This window comes from Perca fluviatilis, chromosome 3 (genome assembly GCF_010015445.1).
Source record: "Perca fluviatilis chromosome 3, GENO_Pfluv_1.0, whole genome shotgun sequence".
Taxonomy (NCBI): Eukaryota; Metazoa; Chordata; class Actinopteri; order Perciformes; family Percidae; genus Perca; species Perca fluviatilis.
In genome coordinates, this window is record NC_053114.1 from 27951325 (window position 1) to 27969616 (window position 18292).

Here is an 18292-nt window from a genome sequence, read left to right on the forward strand (position 1 = left end):
TGGCAGTCTCTGTTGTGAAAATGTCACAGGTTACAGGTAACTTTCTCAGGTTACGAGGTTACGTTCTCAGTAAATTTTTGCAGTCCCTACCAGATGCCAAAACAGGATGACAACAACCATACATTAGGGTTACGAAATGCCCCTTAAAAACACTGAAATTGAGCATATTGTTTTGGATTGATCATGAACTCCGTTAGTTTGCAATGTGTTTACCCTTCCCATGCAAAATGCAGTCTTGTTCAGTGTACAGTTACAGTAAGTGTATTGGTTAGTTAGACAGAGAGTCGCTCAGAGTGGTTCTCTATTATTGGCCCTCCACTGAAATTGCATAGGGACCTTCCTACATCCCCCAAGAAATACTCATAAACACTCCACTCAGCACATCTGAATAAAAGCGCAGGCAGTCTCACACACACACACACACACACACACACACACACACACACACACACACACACACAGAATATAGACCTCATTCCAGCGCCTTTCTTGCACATATCGATGCTCTGTTGCTCTGAGTATTAACTGTCATCTTTTCTTTGTTTTTTTGCACTGGGTTAGCTCGCTCTGCATTTTTCTGTCTTTGCTCAGGGGGGAACACTCTCCACTGATTTTCAATTTGTTTTTAACACAGTGCATGATTATTCCCCATGCTGTTGGCTAGCACTACTGACAGGTGTGTGTGTGTGTGTGTGTGTGTGTGTGTGTGTGTGTGTGTGTGTGTGTGTGTGTGTGTGTGTGTGTGTGTGTGTGTGTGTGTGTGTGTGTGTGTGTGTGTGTGTGTGTGTGTGTGTGTGTGTGTGTGTGTGTGTGTGTGTGTGTGTGTGTGTGGAAGCGTATGTGTTCATATTTATGTGTGCACACGTGTTTGCCTCTGGGTGAGAGTACGTGGGGACTGTGTGTGTGCATGCGTGCGTGTTTCTGTTTTTGTTGTTTTGTTGAATATCAATATATGGGAAAGAGAGAAATGACTTTTTGTCCACTGTCCTCTTGTGCGAACACGATAGAAAAGTGTCTTTCAACACAGATAACAGCTCGAGCTGACAAAGCTGTTTTCCGTGTGGGGTCTAATCCATAGAGACAAACACTCCCTCTCACACACACTCACACACTTTTCTGTAAATCCTCACTAGTCTGCAGTCTCTCATTGTCTGAGCTTCCATTCTCTGAGATGACACTTCAAAGCCGGTGTAACAACACATTGTCTGTTTATTATCTGCCCCTGCAAACTGCTCTAAAGGACTTTAAACTCCCATAAGTCTTTGGTCTCTGTGTCTCACCACACGGACCATGCTCAAAGCCTCTAATCTTGCACACTTATGGTATCCTAATACACTTCATCCTTATGTGACATTGTCATGTGTGTGTGTCTGTAGACTGAAGGACTGAGTCTGTGCAGAAATCTCAGTATCAAGTAGAGAGGCTTTAGAGAGTACAACACAACAGAAAACAATAGAGAAAACTTTTCAGTAAGTCGGGCTGCGTCTGACTGACTGGCTAACAGCTCAATCAGTAAATCTACATTACCGTTCCACTCCCAACTCCTTGGAGCTGGCAGCTTGCCTCCCTGTTGTTGGATGGTGACTTACAGCAGGAGAGCTTTTCACTCTCAATGGCTTTGCAGAAACCATTAAGGCTGTGCTTAGACTGTCCTCGATCCAGATGAATGATCAAGATTTTGTTATCTGCAGATCTGAAAAGCACTCAATTCAGTTCCCTCATGAAAAAGTCTAAGATTTAATTTGCAAAGGTCTTGATGTATTTTATATATTTTTTCTTTGTATGTGGTTGCGGGCTGTCGAGAAACATTATACATTAGATGTTGTTTTTGTTTTGTTTCAGCCAGAACCATTAAACCTAAAACAAACACTGTCAATACTGCTAGCTACAGCAGGAAGCTCATCGTGTTTTAATGGGCAAGTGTCAACTTTAGCAAAAAGTTCAAATAATTCAGTATTAAAATTGGTGGTTAACCCATCCCTCAATTTTCTGCCACGTATCTAGACCAAAGTCACATTGATTAATTATACTACAAATTATAGTTATAAACACCTGAGAAGTACTGAAAACATTTACATAAATGTCAAATAGATAATCGTATGTCCAATTGTCCCTACGTCATTCTTTGAACGGTATGACCATTACATTTTATTCTGTGTGGTATTAGAAAGGTCTTAAAAAGTCTAGTAAGTAAATTTAGTTTGGTGAACACGGCAGAAACCCTGGCTATACATTTTGGTTGTTCTTTGAGCCAAATCTCTCTCTCAATGCTACAATTAAATAGAAATATTAGTAGAATAATTTAAAGATTTGATTGGCCTATAGTTGCTGTGTTTCACCTGGCCATTGTGTCCATGAGTGCTTAGGTCAAATGTGAGATGAAATCACTTTCTGCTCCAATCACAACATCACCTTTATTTCTATTGAAACGTACATGAATGCACACATACACACACAGTGTAGTTCCTATAAGCACTATATAGAGTTTGACTATGATACACCCCCCTGTCACCAGCACTGCTAGCGTGGGGGAGAGCTACTGATTGGTCCTGACAGAACCAATTACATTCAGTGACAGATAGAGACATGGAGCTGTCCACAGAGAGAAGGCAACACCAGCGCAAGTGAGACAGAAACAGAGATAGAAAGTAAAAGACAAAGGAACATAGAATATAAGTATCCATATTTATCTATGATTGCTTGCACAGATGATTTTCTCTCAGTATCACATATTTCCTTTAATTATTTTTTTTCCCAGCTTGTTTCACCTTCTTGTTTGAGCTCGGGCTGGGTTTGCAAATTTTCAGCATGCCAATACAGTACCTGAGTTTCGACACTGACACCAAAACAATACATTTCTTTTTTTTTTTCAACTTTATGTTTATTGAACAATTTTATACATAAACATATATTCCAGTTGTTACAATATTTATGTTTTAAATCCTCGATGCCTTATTTTAAGAAATATAAACATTTTTCTACAGTACCCTATTTTTTCATGTAACTAAAGCCAAAGTTTTCAAATTTAAGTGTTGCCTAAAGACTAGCTGAATAAAATACAGTCTAAAATTGGAAGAAATTTGATTTAAATCACAAACTCCAACCTCATGCACAACCCTCTCATGCTTGTGAGCAGGCTCTCTTTCATCTGATTTCAGTCAAACACTTGGATTGCATAAAATCACAGCAGACCTTCCGACAAATTCAGCAAACTTGCTGCATGGACATAGTTAAAGATGAGTTGTTTTAAAATTATATCTACTGAATTTCTAGGGTGTATGACTACCAGCGTGTGCCGGCATCCCTGTCTCCTCTGCCCCTGGGACCCAGTCTGGCCAAGCGATCCCGTTCCTCCTCCTACTCCTCCGGGCACAGACGCAGTCGAGACAGAACCCACTCCAAAAGCTCCAGAGCCCACTCCACTTCAACCACAGCCAAGTGTGAGTAATATGAATGGAGTAAATCACAAAAAAGGTTGCATTAGATGCTGCAGATTTATACAATTTGTCTAAAACTCTGGTAAGGAGAATGCCTCTCTGTATGCACAATGAAATGATAAATATAAAGCTTAGATCCATAGATCTTTTGCCTCTCATCCTTTCACTATAGCAGTCGCAGACAAAATTAGCTATGTGTAGTTTACTAGAGTCACAGCACACAATTACTGGGTATTGAAGTTCAAACAGTCAACGGTTTCTTTTTCTGTGATGCTACAGTACAGAACTCTGATCGAGAGAAATGATAATTAGCTGTATTCAAACCACAGCTCCATGACACCTAAATCTGAGCTTGAGTGGCAAATCATAAATGCTAATTAATTGCTGCCCAGCCCAAGTAGTATAACATCAAATAATACCATAATACCAATATGCACTGATTTAATATTAAATACCCCAAATGGTTTACTTTGCAAGCAATTTTTTCTTTCTGCATTGTCACATTGTTATTATGACATTTTAGGACATATGCTTATTTGATTTCTTGCAGAGTTAGATGAGAAGATTAATACCACTCTCATATACTGTATGTATCAGACTGTGAAGCTACAACCAAAAGCCAGCTACTTAGACTTGAAGCAGGGGGAAACAGATAGCCTTGCTTTGTCTGGGGAGGCTGTGGCTCAGGAGGTAGAGCAGGTCACACGGTTGGCGGTTTGATCCCCGGCTCCTCCTGTCTGCATGTTAGAGTGTCCTTGAGCGAGACCGTGAACCCCAAGTTGCTCCTGATGGGCAAGCCAGCGCCTTACATGTCATCTCTTCCACCATTGGTGTGTGAATGAGAGGCAAATTGTAAAGTGTTTTGTCCAGTAACACAGAATGGCACTAGCTATATAAATCCATCTATGTACTGTACATTTGTCAAAAGGAAAAAAAGAAATCCCCTTACCAGCACCTCTCTAAAGCTCACTAATTAACACATTAAATCTTGTTTGTTTATGTAAAAACGACAAGTTGTGGTTTAATGGGGGGTTATTATTTCTCAGTGACTTCCTGGAGTCTCTGCTGGTTGCCTGGCAACCTCACAGTCACAAAAAGACCAAAGGAAGTCACTACGCCCAGTTTACAGATTTCACACTTCAGTTTCTGTACTGATTATACATGACATAATCAGTGAGCTTTACAGGTGCTGGTAGGAAGAACTTAGAACTTTTCCCTGTGTTTCCAGTCTTTTAGCTAAATTAAGCTAACCACCTGCTGAGGTAGCTTCATATCAACTATACTAACATGATAGTGGTCTAAATCTTCTCATCTAACTCTATGCAAGAAAGCAACTTAGTGCATTTCCCAATATGTAACTATTTCTTTAAAGCCCTCCCTAAAGAGATTTTCAGGTTGTGTAATTTCCTAATGTCTTTTACGAACTCTCTTTATCCCTGCAGTAGGCATGGAGGAGTTGCAGGTGATTAAAAAGGAGCTGACTCTGATAAAGACACAGATCGATGGGCTGCTTGACAGTCTTGACAGGATGGACCCACAGAGGAATGACCACAAAGGTGAGACACTCATTCACAAAGACAGTGGCGGCAGGTAGGTGCAAGATCGAATGATAGATAATCTATTTGCACATCAAAACCATTTTAAGGCGGACTCTGCCACTTTCAGATTTCTGCTTGATTAGCTCCACCAGTCACAACCCCAATCAAAATGATTCAGGATCTGTGCCGCAGGGGAAACTGGGGGATGGGAATGCACTGCACCACCAGAGCCACTCCTATTTTACCTGACAAATCAATTATTTCCCTCCAGTCAGGGATTTTTAAAAAGTTGAATGAAGGCCGATATCAACTGGAATGCGGGTGTTTGAATTTATGGTTGTGAGCAAATTATGGAACATGCTGAACAAAGTGCGGTTGAAGGAACTGACTGATGAAGCTTTAGAAAACTGCAAAAAAACAAATATCAAGGACTGAGAACAACAGCAGATCAGTGTGCATGGCAAGAAGAGCTGCTGCTGCCCTCATGTGGACATTTGAACACAATGCAGTTCCTGCACCTGCCAAAAGCAGCCAAGGAAAAGCACAGGGCAAAGCTTTATCATCCTTCCTACGGGAATTGGTTTTACTGGATTCTTAATTAAACTGAAACACAGTTTCACATTTGGTGTATTCCACCCTCCTTTGAGCACTATATATTCAGTTTATGCTAAATTAACATGTAGGCTACTACTTTGAATGACCTTGGACTAGCCTATTTAAAAACACTCATCTTCATATTAAGTTATCTCCGGCTCTACTTGATTCCCTGGTCCCTCGCTATCTAGCTCTGCTGTCTCTCGCTTCCCCCTCACTATCTCCTCATCTATCCTTCATCCTGTCACTCCCACTCTTGCTTTCTGCCTGTCATCTAGTGCAAAGTCACTGATATTTTCATCTTTAACCCACAGAAATGTATTTTCTTCACACTTCAAAGGAAACCGGACCTAATCTCCACACCTAAAATCCATGCGTGCATCTGTTTTATTCCTGTGTCGTAGGGTCTCCCCTGAGAGAGGACAGTCCAGCTGGCTCACCGTACGCTCTGTCTGCCAGCAGCCCCGAGCACTCCCTCTCCTCCCTCTCTCCACCCAGCTCCCGCCATCGAATCCACAGGGAGAAACCTGACCTGAGGGAGCCAGATGATGACCACCACACGGTAAATGCACCTGGAGTTTGTCTGCACTTCTTCAGGAATGACTTAAAAATGCATTAGCGCAGGCACTTCCTCTTGCTTTTATTTTCCTGTTCCTGGTGATATTATTGAGATTCAAAATGGGTCAAAATGGTGCTGCAATTGTTGTTAAGTATGTCTGTGTTGGCCCCATTTTGTGGATAAAAAATATATTAATACACAGGAAAACTCAGTTTTCTCCGGTCAATTCAAAAACATCCAGAACAGATTTGAATTTTAAATTAATTACGATTACATTATTTATACATGTATTTAAGAACATTTTGCATTGGCTTTAAAATGACACAGACAAGATAACCATCTTTCTGTCCTGTGAGGCGAGTGGACATGAAACAACTATAGAGACTCCACTACTGTAAAATCAATTTCTACTTGCACTATTCAGTTTTACTTAGTCATCGTGAGCTTGCAGGTCATTGAAATTGTTTTGTTGCTCACTACCCTGTCTTTGTCTGTCTGTCTGCCTGTCTGTCTGTCTTTCGAAGATGAGCAACCACAGCTCTGACCCCGAGGAAGAAATATGAGGGAGGAACATAAGAAGACGTAGAAGACATGGATTAAGTGCCAAACATGGAGGAAGAGAACAACCGACGCCAAGCCCACACTCATATCAATGGCTCAACAGGGTGTAGCCTACATATCAGACAACACAATGCATTTAATTGTATCACAGCAGTTTGGTTCTTGTGACTTTTAAGTAAAACTAAAACGCTGACACAGGTGACTGATTAAAAACCAAGTACACATCTGATTGAGAAGAATTTGGTATGTTGGACTGAGAGAGTGACAGAGTAATTATAAAGGACAACAGTGGCAAACTTAACTTTTCATAATTCGGCTTTAGCAGGCATTCCCATTTAATTGTATGAGAGGGTTTGCACAAATGCCAATGTTCCAGTATTAATCTGAATATTGCAGTATTAATCCAAATGAGACCATGGGGTTCTCTGATTAAAACCATGTAAGCGTTTTACCAATTTATCTTGTCCACATTAAAAGCTTTCTGAAACAGGCAGCACATGCCAGAATCAGACTGTACATGAAGTAATAATTTATGTGTGGTCTATATATAGATAATGTACAAACATTATAGAACCGGGAATATTATTACTTAAATATAATTACTTTCAGAATAAGGGTAAAACTGGCATATTGTGTGCATGTACTTTAATGTGGAGTGAAAATCCCTTCTGTGGATCACAAAGTATTTTGACTTGTGAAAGCAAAATAAATCGGTACACTCTCATATTTGATCTTTCAAGAAGGCTTTTTGTTTACGCTCAACTCACCTTTTCTATTTATTTTATACTTCTATCAGAGTTTAGCTACTCAAAGTAAACCACAGTAATCTTTGAGAGATTGAATAGTCACACTGATCATTCTCCTTGTCTTTTCTCTACTTTAAATGTATTAGAGCAGGGGTGGCCAACCAGTTCAGCATAAAGAGCCACAAAAAAACACATGCACGTCCACATTACAACAGCAACAGTGACTTCCAGATCTAATGACAGTCATAATACATAGCAGTTTTCATAGTTTTTTTTTTTTCTTACTTAGATTGACTCAGTGGGAAACCTGATAGTCTTTGTTATCCACAATCCTTTTTAGGTCTGGTTGTACTCAGTTGTGGCCACTCGAAGCGACTCTTTCACTCATTTGTCACTAGAGGGACTTTCAAACAATCTGATTCAGCAGTGAAAGGGTTAATGAGGAAGGTGATCTGTGGCCGCTTTTTTTTCCTCAGGTTGCAGAATCTGTTCATAAAAAAACTCTGCTGCATTATTTTTTATTTTAAAATAATTGGCAAATGTATTGGCAGATGCATTCAAATGCTTTTTTTTTGTACTTATCTGAAATGTTTCAAAATGTAAAAAAAACAAACATCAATAACACAGCCCCCAGCCACACAGTAAGAGCCTCAAAGGAGCAGGCAAAGAGCTGCATACGGCTCAAGAGCCACAGGTTTGCCACTCCTGTATTAGAGGAATGTTACTACTCTCTTCCACCATGTATTTGGCACTTTTAAGACATGCAAATGCCCAGGTCAGTGTGTAATATTGTGTATTATTGTAAACTTTACTGTAATTGTTGAACTGTCTGATTTTAATCTTGCTGTAGGACTTCTCATATGTTTTTTAAAAAAGAAAACAATTATGTTATTCTTATGATGTTACATGTTTTTGTTTGCATTCTTCAGATTAGCCAAGTGGAAATACTCATTGTCACAGTAATAAAAGTATTTTCATATTGAGTATACATACAGTACATGGGAGTGTGTTTTTATTCTGAGAGACCAAGATAGAGTAAAAAATTGAAAGAAAAGCACACATTTGGAAATAATGGGAAGAATCCATAGTTATCTTTAATTGCTCAATTATAAAATCCTGAAATGTTGGAAGCACTGCTTCAAAATAGGACCACTTACAGTGTGCCACTAATCCAAAGTGTATAAATCGTACAATAATAGAGCCCATCCAGAACAGAGGAAAGCTGATAATGGTAAATATCACCTTGCATGATGGAAGTCAGAGTGGACCGGCTAGATGTGATCACAGGTCTCTTTGAACCCACAACATCTTGTATCCTCTGTGCACGGATGGCTTGACCTTAGGTCAGTCTCGCCCTCAGGAAAATTGTGCACATTCTTATCCATTCCTGCCTGGTTAAGAATGATGCCATCAACACTGCCCATACTGCAGTAGTTTGCACCTAGAGCAAGTTGTCCATTGCTGATGGGACTCCAAACTCCTGTGACAACAACATGGGAGCCAGGACAAAAGCAGATTGAGAGATACATTTTCTGCAGACAATTATTTAAAAACAAAAAGAGAGAAAATATTACAATGCTCCCAATTTACTACTCTCTTCAACAACACATTGTATTTCGCTGACTCACTATACTGAAACCAAACCAGCCCCCTTTTATAAATTCAATTTGCAAATAAAGTCCATTGGTTATGGTAAAAAAAACTGGGAATAGCTTAGTGAATGGACCTTCCATTTCTAATATTTACCACAGAACTGTCCTATAGTTCATGTCACAGACCTAAGAAGAAAAAACTGGCTCAAAGTTATAATTTTTCCTCATAAGCGATGCACACATGTTTTAATGTGTTTACAGGGCTGTGCTTTTCAGCATTTCGTTCCAAAAGATCCCTAATTTTTTTAAATATTACATTGAACACTTAATTTCATTAACATTTGAGATTAGGGGGGTGAAAGGAGGTATGACACACACATGTCTGTCAGTGGAATAACTTGTGAAATGCAGGAAGTTGTAGGTTGTGTAGTGTTCATAAACCCAGCAGTCAAACATACCAATGTCAGAAAATGAAAACAGACTTTGTTCCTTTTTATTCCATCAATAGTGCTCGTCTGCATGTGCCTCAGCCTCTGAGCAGTCCACTTTTATCGTCCCTTTCCACTAAGTTCAAAGTGCTGAAAGCATAGTGTGCACAACCAGTCTTCTGTTGACAAAAAGATAAGCACATGTGTACTGAATGTCATGCTTAATAGGGTAGTGTGCACAACTGCAGGAGGACAATGTAACAAACATCTAATACTGTTTAATAAACCATAAAATTAGTTTGATTTGGTTAAAACTGCTGTTTGGATTTTATTCATCACTGCACATGAGTGCATACAGGCTGCAGCAACTCAAGGGTCATATTGTGCCTGGAAATAAGGTAAGCACAAAATGTATAATACATATGTGAAGTGATAAATACTCAATATGTTGTATTGTACCGGCGTACACTATTTTATAGCAACAACAGGAACTCTATGACTGAGGAGCTATTTTGTGAGAAGTGAGAGAGTCTACAACAGCAGTCAATAGTTCAGTCACTGAAACAAAAAACATTTGATTTAATAATTGTTAAAATGTGGAATGTAAAATCTTATATCCAGGGTTTCTATTCATCAGATGTTAATAATAGTAATCAGCTTTTCGAGATAATTTCATGACCTCTTATATGATTATCCTGAGGATTACTACATAACAAATCACAACTTGCAATTTTTTTCCCAGGATTTCAAATTTTAATAGATGACAGCCAAAACTATAAATCTGCAGAAATCAGCCTATGTGCAGGATTTTTACTCTGCATTCCCAAATACCTCCAACATATTATTTTAATACATTATTTTAATTTGAATACATCCATATTTGATGGTTCTCCCTTTAAATGTCTAACTTTTCATTACTGATGAAGGAAGCAGAAAGCACAGTATTCAAATTCATATATACATCAAAATACTCCTGTATTTCAACTTAGTTTTTGACATACCATTGTCTGAAAACTTTGAAAGAGCTGTGCTGTATAAATTTAAGATGGGGTGTTAAAGTGTGTATCTTGTCAAGTTGGAATAAACTGCCAAAGATAATAAAAAATCCTGTGAACTCAGTGTTGCTTTAAGAAAAGTAGGCCGGCATGAATATTTTTATTTTATTTATCTTGTATTTAGCCAGAAAGGTCCCATTCAGATACAAGATGTCTTCTTCCAGGGAGTCCTGGTCAGTATATGTATACAATCATATGTTTTTGCCAGTAGTCAAAAAATAATTCGTAGAATTTTTTATTTTGTAGTCTAATGTGATTTCTTGAGATTTAAGTAGATCAGTTTAAAGTCATACTTCCTTGTTCTGTAGATCACAGCAATGGCAGGCTCGCCAAGTCCTCTGACCACCCATGTGCTGAACACTGCAATGGGTGTCCCTTGCTCAAACATGGCCCTCAGTCTCTACCAACAAGACCCCTCCACTAATGCCTGGAGTTTGATAACCACTGGGTAAAAACCTGAGAACAAAAGCCATAGGCAAAATACCACATATAATCACAAAGTTTGATCACAGGAAAATTTCAAATAACACTACTGGACAATGTATATTTTTATTCACCCATATTTTTTCTCAACAGGACCACTAATGCTGATGGACGTTGCCCAGGACTCATCACAAAACAAATATTTACTTCTGGTGTGTATAGAATGCGTTTTGAGACTGCTCAGTACTGGGAGAGTATAGGGGAGACCTGCTTTTACCCGCATGTTGAGGTGAGGAAAGGCTTAAAATGTTGTGTGTTGACATGTTTACCTCAGCTTTCATTCTTAGGCGTAATGCTGCTTTACGTTTGTAGGCTTTACCATATATTTGTTACTAGATCAGTGAATTTGTATCCTCATTTAACCTGTCACATGCATGCTGTTAATAATCTAAAGACTATCAGTCAGTTGTTGATCTCTTTCATGTTTGGTGTTTTGTTGCAGATTGCCTTCACTATAAATGACCCAGGCCAAAAGTTCCACGTCCCTCTACTCTTGAGTCGTTTCTCTTACAGTACATACAGAGGGAGCTAAAGATCAAGTGGGATGAACCTCCTGCAGCTACCTCCATCTATCAGCTGTTGAACACATCACAGGCAGAGGCAACTCCACCAAGAACATTCATCTCAGCACCAGCCTAACTGTCACACCTATTAACAAAACAATACACCATTTTAATGATTCTTCCATTTAAATAATGATGTTATGATCAATAAAAGAAATTTTGCAATTAAATAACCATATTACTCATATAGACTACTTATTATGCTTACATAATATGTATCACTTATTTTAAACAGTTGTTAAGACATACAGTGGCTTAATTAACCTATCAAATAAGAGGCCATAATAAAATCATTTGTATAAATAGCATTAAATAAGGCCTATTACATATACACTGTTAATGAAAAGAAGACCTTAAAGTCAAATTCACACTTGAGGCCATCCCCATTCTCAACAGTATTATGCTACTTATTGGTCAAAACATTGAATAAATTGGCCTATAATCATTTATCTGGAATAAAATGAACATTTATTTCATTTCCAGAAATGTGTCCAGAAAGAGTAGCCTACACTCCAAACCCTTATATACTGTCTGTCCAAACCTCGTTTTTTTATGTGATCCTTACTCCGTGCTCGATTGCTTTAGCCTGGGTGTTGGATCGGTTTTTTCGATGTTGATTACACTCCCCTAAACTAGGTAGGGCCTTGCCACTGATGGCAGTTTAGGGTGCATTTTACTACGTTACCTCATCCCTTCTAAGTCTATTAGGTCCATCTTACTATTATATATAATAGAAAACCATGGCAGACGACGAATTAGATGCAATTAGGCGGCAAAGAATGGCGGAGCTACAGGCAAAGCACGGGGTAAGGACAAAACATGAGCTGAAGCGTGTTTGCGGCCGCCTTAAAAGGAGATGCTGAGTTCACTATGCTGCTAGCTAATGTGGCTAAACCAGTCACAACTCAACTAGTTTAACTGTCACTCAGGGGATATACATAGCCCACTATCGAGAGCCATGCTCAATGTAAATTAACTGTAATTTACTCAGTAGTTAGTTCGATAAATCACAGTTATAACCAACTCTCTCCAAGTCCGTCTCACTGGCACTGCTCACACCCCTCTGTGACAATGACCGTGTTAGCTGAGCAAAGTTGACCATCGACTAATAAGAAATTAACCTTTTAAGAGTGTTTCTGGCAAATTCAGTACATAACGTTAGTAGACTGGCGAGCAGTTTGGGTTGAGTATTTTCTTAGATTGTCAATAAGATTAGCTAGATTTGGGTTTTCTAGCCACATAGGCTAATAACTGAAACATTAACAAATAGCAAAAGGTAACTACTTTGTCATATGGTGGCATATCCTTTATAAATAAAATGTGAAAACCTGGATTTCTTGAAGCAGATTCCAATCATTGCAGTCCAGTAGTCAACTTACGTTAACTGGCACACACACACACACACACACACACACACACACACACACACACACACACACACACACACACACACACACACACACACACACGCAATGCTACAAACCGACCTATGACTTGTCTGGGTCAATATTTAAGACAATATTATCGTATCACAAATCAACTGGTACCAGTAGATTTTGCCAGATTAACAACGAGACATTACAGTACAGAAAGGTTAAAGATATATTTCAGGTGCTCAGGGCTCTTGATCCCATCCTTTCTTCAGCTTTCAGTTCGCCACCCAAACCAGGACACTTTACAGACTTAAAATATGTATAAGAAACTTTTCTGGGAATGTGCCAAATTCTTTTGAAAAATAGGACAATGATATATTTATAAAATAGAAGGAGAAGAAGAAAGGTCCTGGACTTTTATCCATTGTTGTGTTTGTACAATCCACCACTCTTATCAAAATATATTCAAAAATAGGAACTACAACTATAATAATATGAACGTTTTCAGAACGGTATCATAAAAGGTTGTAGGACATATGGTATTTGAAGCTGCAAACATGGATTAAAAGGTGAAACAGAAAAACAATACTGCAGTACATTATGATATCCATCAAGATTAAGATAGTGCTTATACATCTGTATAGACATTAAGATATACAGTATCTCACAAAAGTGAGTACACCCCTCACATTTTAGTAAATATTTCATTATATCTTTTAATGGCACAATACTGAAGAAATTACACTTTGCTTTAATGTAAAGTATTACCGTAAGTGTACAGCTTGTATAACAGTGTAAATGTGCAGTCCCCTCAAAATAACTCAACACACAGCCCTTAATGTCTAAACCGCTGGCAACAAAAGTGAGTACACCCTTATGTTAAATTCCCATAGAGGCAGGCAGATTTTTATTTTTAAAGGCCAGTTATTTCATGGATCCAGGATACTATGCATGCTGATAAAGTTCCCTTGACCTTTGGAATTAAAATACCCCCCCCCCCCACATCATCACATACCCTTCACCATACCTAGAGATTGGCATGGTTTTATGTTGGTTAGCCTAATAGCTGGTTTGATTTGCATTGAGAGATGATTTATGGAAAGTACGCCATGCCAATCAAAACTCAGGTTTAATCAAATAATCAAGCAGCATGAAGAATGTCACTTTGACAGTTATTAAGGTCATCTGTGAGGCTGGTACCAAGGGGAATATTGGGCTGGTATTGAAATTGTTTCTTATTAGGTTATACATCCTCTAGTTAGCTAAATGCAGAAATACAATCTATATGTGATGCTGCTGTCTCACATGTTCTTTCAGGATGCTTCAAATAATCAGCAGCAAGGAGAGGAGGCCAAACAGAGGTAAGATATGATAATTCATTTAAAGCAGACACATTTAGTGATTAAATTGTACTTATGTACAGTACAGTTTCTTTATTACTTAAATATATAGAGTTTAAATTAAACAACACCTGTGTACTGAATTATCTTCAAACTATTTCGAGATGATTACTTGCGACTAGTTAACGCAGACGCAATCGCTTGTTTGCTAAGAGTCTGGCCGGGACTCCAACATTAACACACTGACATTGTTTTCAACATTGTATTCAGAATATAAAATATGTTTATAGCACTTTTTAATGTGATTGTGTAAAGGTGTTCACGAGATGCCAACCTTTCGTGAACTTGTAAATTTCGCCAGCTGTCTTATCCTGTTTCTCCTGTCATGGAGACAGACGCTGTGTGCACGAGGGGAGGGGCTGTGTGTGTGTATGTGAGTGAGACCCAAGTGACAGAGAGACGGAGAAGAGCAGGGAAAGGAAATGCAGCTGAACGAATAAGCTGCGTTTTTTTGAATAGCTTTAAAAAAAAAAATGTAATAACGAAACGCAATGTGCGGCGGCAGGTGTTGATAGTGCGGTGCACCACCACAAATTAGTCTATGTGTGGGAAACACTGTTTTCCTTTTACTGGTCTCAGTCTTAGATCCAAACAGTAGTAGGTAGTGTTGATGTGGTAATATGTTTACTTTTTATTCACAGAGAAACAGACATGAGGAACTCTATATTGGCTCAAGTTCTCGACCAGTCTGCCCGTGCCAGATGTAAGTGTGCTCTCAGATTTATCGTTCAGCCTGTTGAAAGGAATCCCTTTGGAAATGAATCATGCTCTTGTAGACTAGGGTTGGGCAATGTATCGATATTAAATCGATATCGTGATATGAGACTAGATATCATCTTAGATTTTGGATATCGTAATATCGTGACATGACATAAGTGTTGTCTTTTACTGGTTTTAAAGGCTGCATTACAGTAAAGTGATGTACTTTTCTGAACTTACCAGACTGTTCTAGCTGTTCTATGATTTGCCTTTTTCCCACTTAGACATTATGTCTAAGTGGTGATTATTTATCTAAAATCTAAGTGTGAAGATATTTTGTTAAAGCCCCAATTGTCAACCCTAGAATATCGCCGCAATATCGATATCGAGGTATTTGGTCAAGAATATCGTGATATCTGATTTTCTCCATATCGCCCAGCCCTATTGTAGACTGCAGAAAGTATTATTTAAAATGTGTATTTATTTAGCATATAAAAAATGAGTGAAAAACAGTAATGCAAGAAATGTGTGTGCAAATTTGATTGTAAATAATTCCCGATGATGAGAGGAACACACATTGTGAAAGCTGTTTAAAACAGTCAATTGCCACTGTCCAAAGCCAAGTCACCACTGGCATACCAGCATTATGAATGTTGTAGAAAAGAATCATAACACAAGTTGTAACACATCTTATGAGTGGTTTCTATTCACACCAATGAAAGTGTCATACAGGATTTATCTAAGAAATGTCCTCTCACTGAGTTCCAGTGCTCCATTGAAACTATATTGTGTGATGATTAGGCTGTGATGTACACCTATACTGTAAATACCACTCACATGTAAACACAAGGTGGTAAAATCAATGTCTTTTTTTTTTTTTTTTTTCAGTGAACAATCTTGCTTTGGTGAAGCCGGAGAAGGCCAAAGCAGTTGAAAACTATCTCATTCAAATGGCTCGTTTTGGAAAATTGGGAGCAAAGGTAAAAAAAAAAAAGACCTTGTTGTGCTTGGAGTACTGACGTTAATATTCTTCCTAATGCCAGCAGCGGAATGAATGGATGTTTTCTTCTTTTGTCAGATTTCGGAGTCAGGCTTGATCGAGATTCTAGAAAAAGTCAGTCAGCAAACAGACAAGAAGACGACTGTCACAGTAAGTTCCACTAAAGGCCCTGACGCACAAAGCCGACGGTCGGTCGTCGGCTGAACAGCAAATTCATCTGATTGGCTGTTCAGCTTGGAAACAATAGTGAGGAAAACAAATGATTGTGACAGGCACACCCGTGGCTCCTCTCATTTTCATCTGATCAATCGAATACACATAGAGCTGTCAAAACGGGTCAAAAATTACGTTTGAATGTGATTTAACCCTAAACACACAGGTTCGAACTATTGGAATAACTATTTTTCCAACATTATGTCCATAAGATGGAAAACATAACCTCCAACGATATATACATAACTACTTGTTTAGGCATATTTATTCCAACAATAACATGTCTTTTTAAAAGATTTCTACATACCTACACATTACAAAATTAACTAACATTAATAAACTAATATCCTACTCTGTGATATTTAATATAAAGACTGTAATATACCTCTCTCTGCGCCCTCTGCATCGCTAAACAATTAGCCCCAAAAACGTCACCTATATTTGATTCATTATCAGTCAATTCTTACCTCCATCTTACATCTTTATGCTCTGTACTTGTCAGTTCAACAGGCGGAAGGTGATGGACTCGGATGATGAGGATGATTACTAACTTTAAACGGGAGCCCAGGAACAGGCCAAGAAATCTGGAGAGGATATGCTTCACTGGGACTCTGATGCTATCTTTGACCTGTTAGATGAATCTGGGATGCCACACTAGCTTCTGTGTGTCTCTGGAAACCACATTACCAAGAGGGAAGAACAAAGTGGAGTTGACATTGTGGGGGGATGGTGGGGGTAGAATACACACACTGTCAAATAAGGGGCTCTTTTGCGATCTCTTTTCAATCAAGTAGCTACTAATGTGCTCTGCTTGTGTTTTACCCCTGACTGCTCATGGCACTGTTTGACTCCTCTAGTCCATCTCAAGTTTCAAGTTATTTGAAGTAGTTTCTCTCTTTTTCTTTATTTTCGCCATGTTTGACTTCTGTTCTTCAATCACAAGAAGCTAGACAAAATGCAAAACACACTGCTGCTGATGCATTTTATCTAGACTGTGAATACAGTACATTGTTCTCTGGTCAGGGCCAGCATCCCATTAACTTTGGATGTTGCACTTGGATATTTTCTTTTTGCTGACATGTATCTTAAAGGTTTACATAAAACAATTTAAAAAAGCCTTACATTTAAATGTTTGTTTTTCTAGTGAACCTCTTCTAAAATGATTATTATATGAAAAAGTGTTCAACCATTTTGAAAAGGTTTGTATTTGTTTTACACAACTATCGCGGTTGTGACTAGGCTCAAATCAAGAACAGGAAATCATCACACTGTATCCTCATTAGCATAGAAAAGGTTGACTTACTGTTTCTTTATGACTATTTCTGCTGAATCAACAATTTCAAGAGTTAACAGATTGCCAAGTGTATCCAACTACTTTTAAAATAAAAAACACAACGGAGAAACGTGATTTAATTTTTTTTCTGTAAGAAATGCACTGAATCAAGTCCAAAAAGCAAGCTTTTTTTCCACAAGAATTGGTTGCATTACCTTGAATTAGTTAGCTGGAGTTAGCATGGCTTTACAGTCAACATCATTTTTACAAACACGATAATTTAGTAATACTTTAAGTCATGTTCATCATTGCTTTGCACTTATGTCTTTCTGCATGGCCAAGTGAAAGAAGAGAAACATCCGATTCTACAAAGAGTGGCCCTATCATATAAGAATATATATATATATATATATATATATAAGAATTTTCAGATCCTTCATTAAATGCTCCATGACAAAAGTCCTGCATTGAAAGAATTTACTTAAAGGTAAAAGTACCTTAGTATTATCCACAACATGTACATAACATAAAAAAATGAAGTGTATACTGCCATGTACGCTTAGTTTAATGTATAGCAATGCATAGTTCAAAAGGTACATTTCAACATAGAATTTGCCTCTGAAATGTAAAGGAGAAAAATGTAAAAAGTTGTACAAAATTGGAAATACTTAAGTATAATTACCTTCAAATTGTACTGAAGTACAGTACCAGAATACTACAACATTTACACAGAATTTGAGTTTTTCCTGAAATGTACTTTTGATATAAAATTACAATA

At 38.2% G+C, this 18292-nt stretch overlaps 3 protein-coding genes across 4 annotated transcripts in view; all 3 read left to right on the plus strand.

The window, feature by feature from the left end:
* The window catches only part of LOC120555396 (heterogeneous nuclear ribonucleoprotein C-like), a 40741-nt gene extending 33326 nt beyond the window's left edge, over positions 1–7415 (plus strand). The window contains exons 4-7 of the mRNA XM_039794070.1: positions 3274–3440; positions 4880–4993; positions 5974–6131; positions 6653–7415. Coding sequence (XP_039650004.1) covers positions 3274–3440; positions 4880–4993; positions 5974–6131; positions 6653–6691 — 478 coding nt within the window. The 3' untranslated portion in view covers positions 6692–7415. The remainder of the gene's footprint in view (positions 1–3273; positions 3441–4879; positions 4994–5973; positions 6132–6652) is intronic.
* Positions 7416–9627: 2212 nt separating this feature from the next.
* Positions 9628–11730, plus strand: LOC120555397 (5-hydroxyisourate hydrolase-like). 2 transcript variants are annotated; one of them, XM_039794072.1, is made up of 5 exons: positions 9628–9853; positions 10635–10683; positions 10819–10958; positions 11087–11222; positions 11436–11730. In XM_039794072.1, exons 3-5 carry the CDS (start codon positions 10828–10830, stop codon positions 11523–11525), a joined length of 357 nt encoding a protein of 118 aa, XP_039650006.1. In that variant the 5' UTR covers positions 9628–9853; positions 10635–10683; positions 10819–10827; the 3' UTR covers positions 11526–11730. The 2 variants fall into 2 exon arrangements, with proteins under 2 accessions (XP_039650006.1, XP_039650005.1); XM_039794071.1 differs by lacking the exon at positions 10635–10683 and having other exon boundaries at positions 9629–9853.
* A 432-nt stretch (positions 11731–12162) lies between these two features.
* pdcd5 (programmed cell death 5) lies at positions 12163–17644 on the plus strand. Its single transcript, XM_039794073.1, has 6 exons — positions 12163–12362; positions 14247–14290; positions 14971–15032; positions 15917–16008; positions 16107–16178; positions 16744–17644. The coding sequence occupies exons 1-6, from the start codon at positions 12297–12299 to the stop codon at positions 16789–16791; spliced, it is 384 nt and encodes a 127-aa protein (XP_039650007.1). The 5' UTR covers positions 12163–12296; the 3' UTR covers positions 16792–17644.
* Positions 17645–18292: the final 648 nt, after the last annotated feature.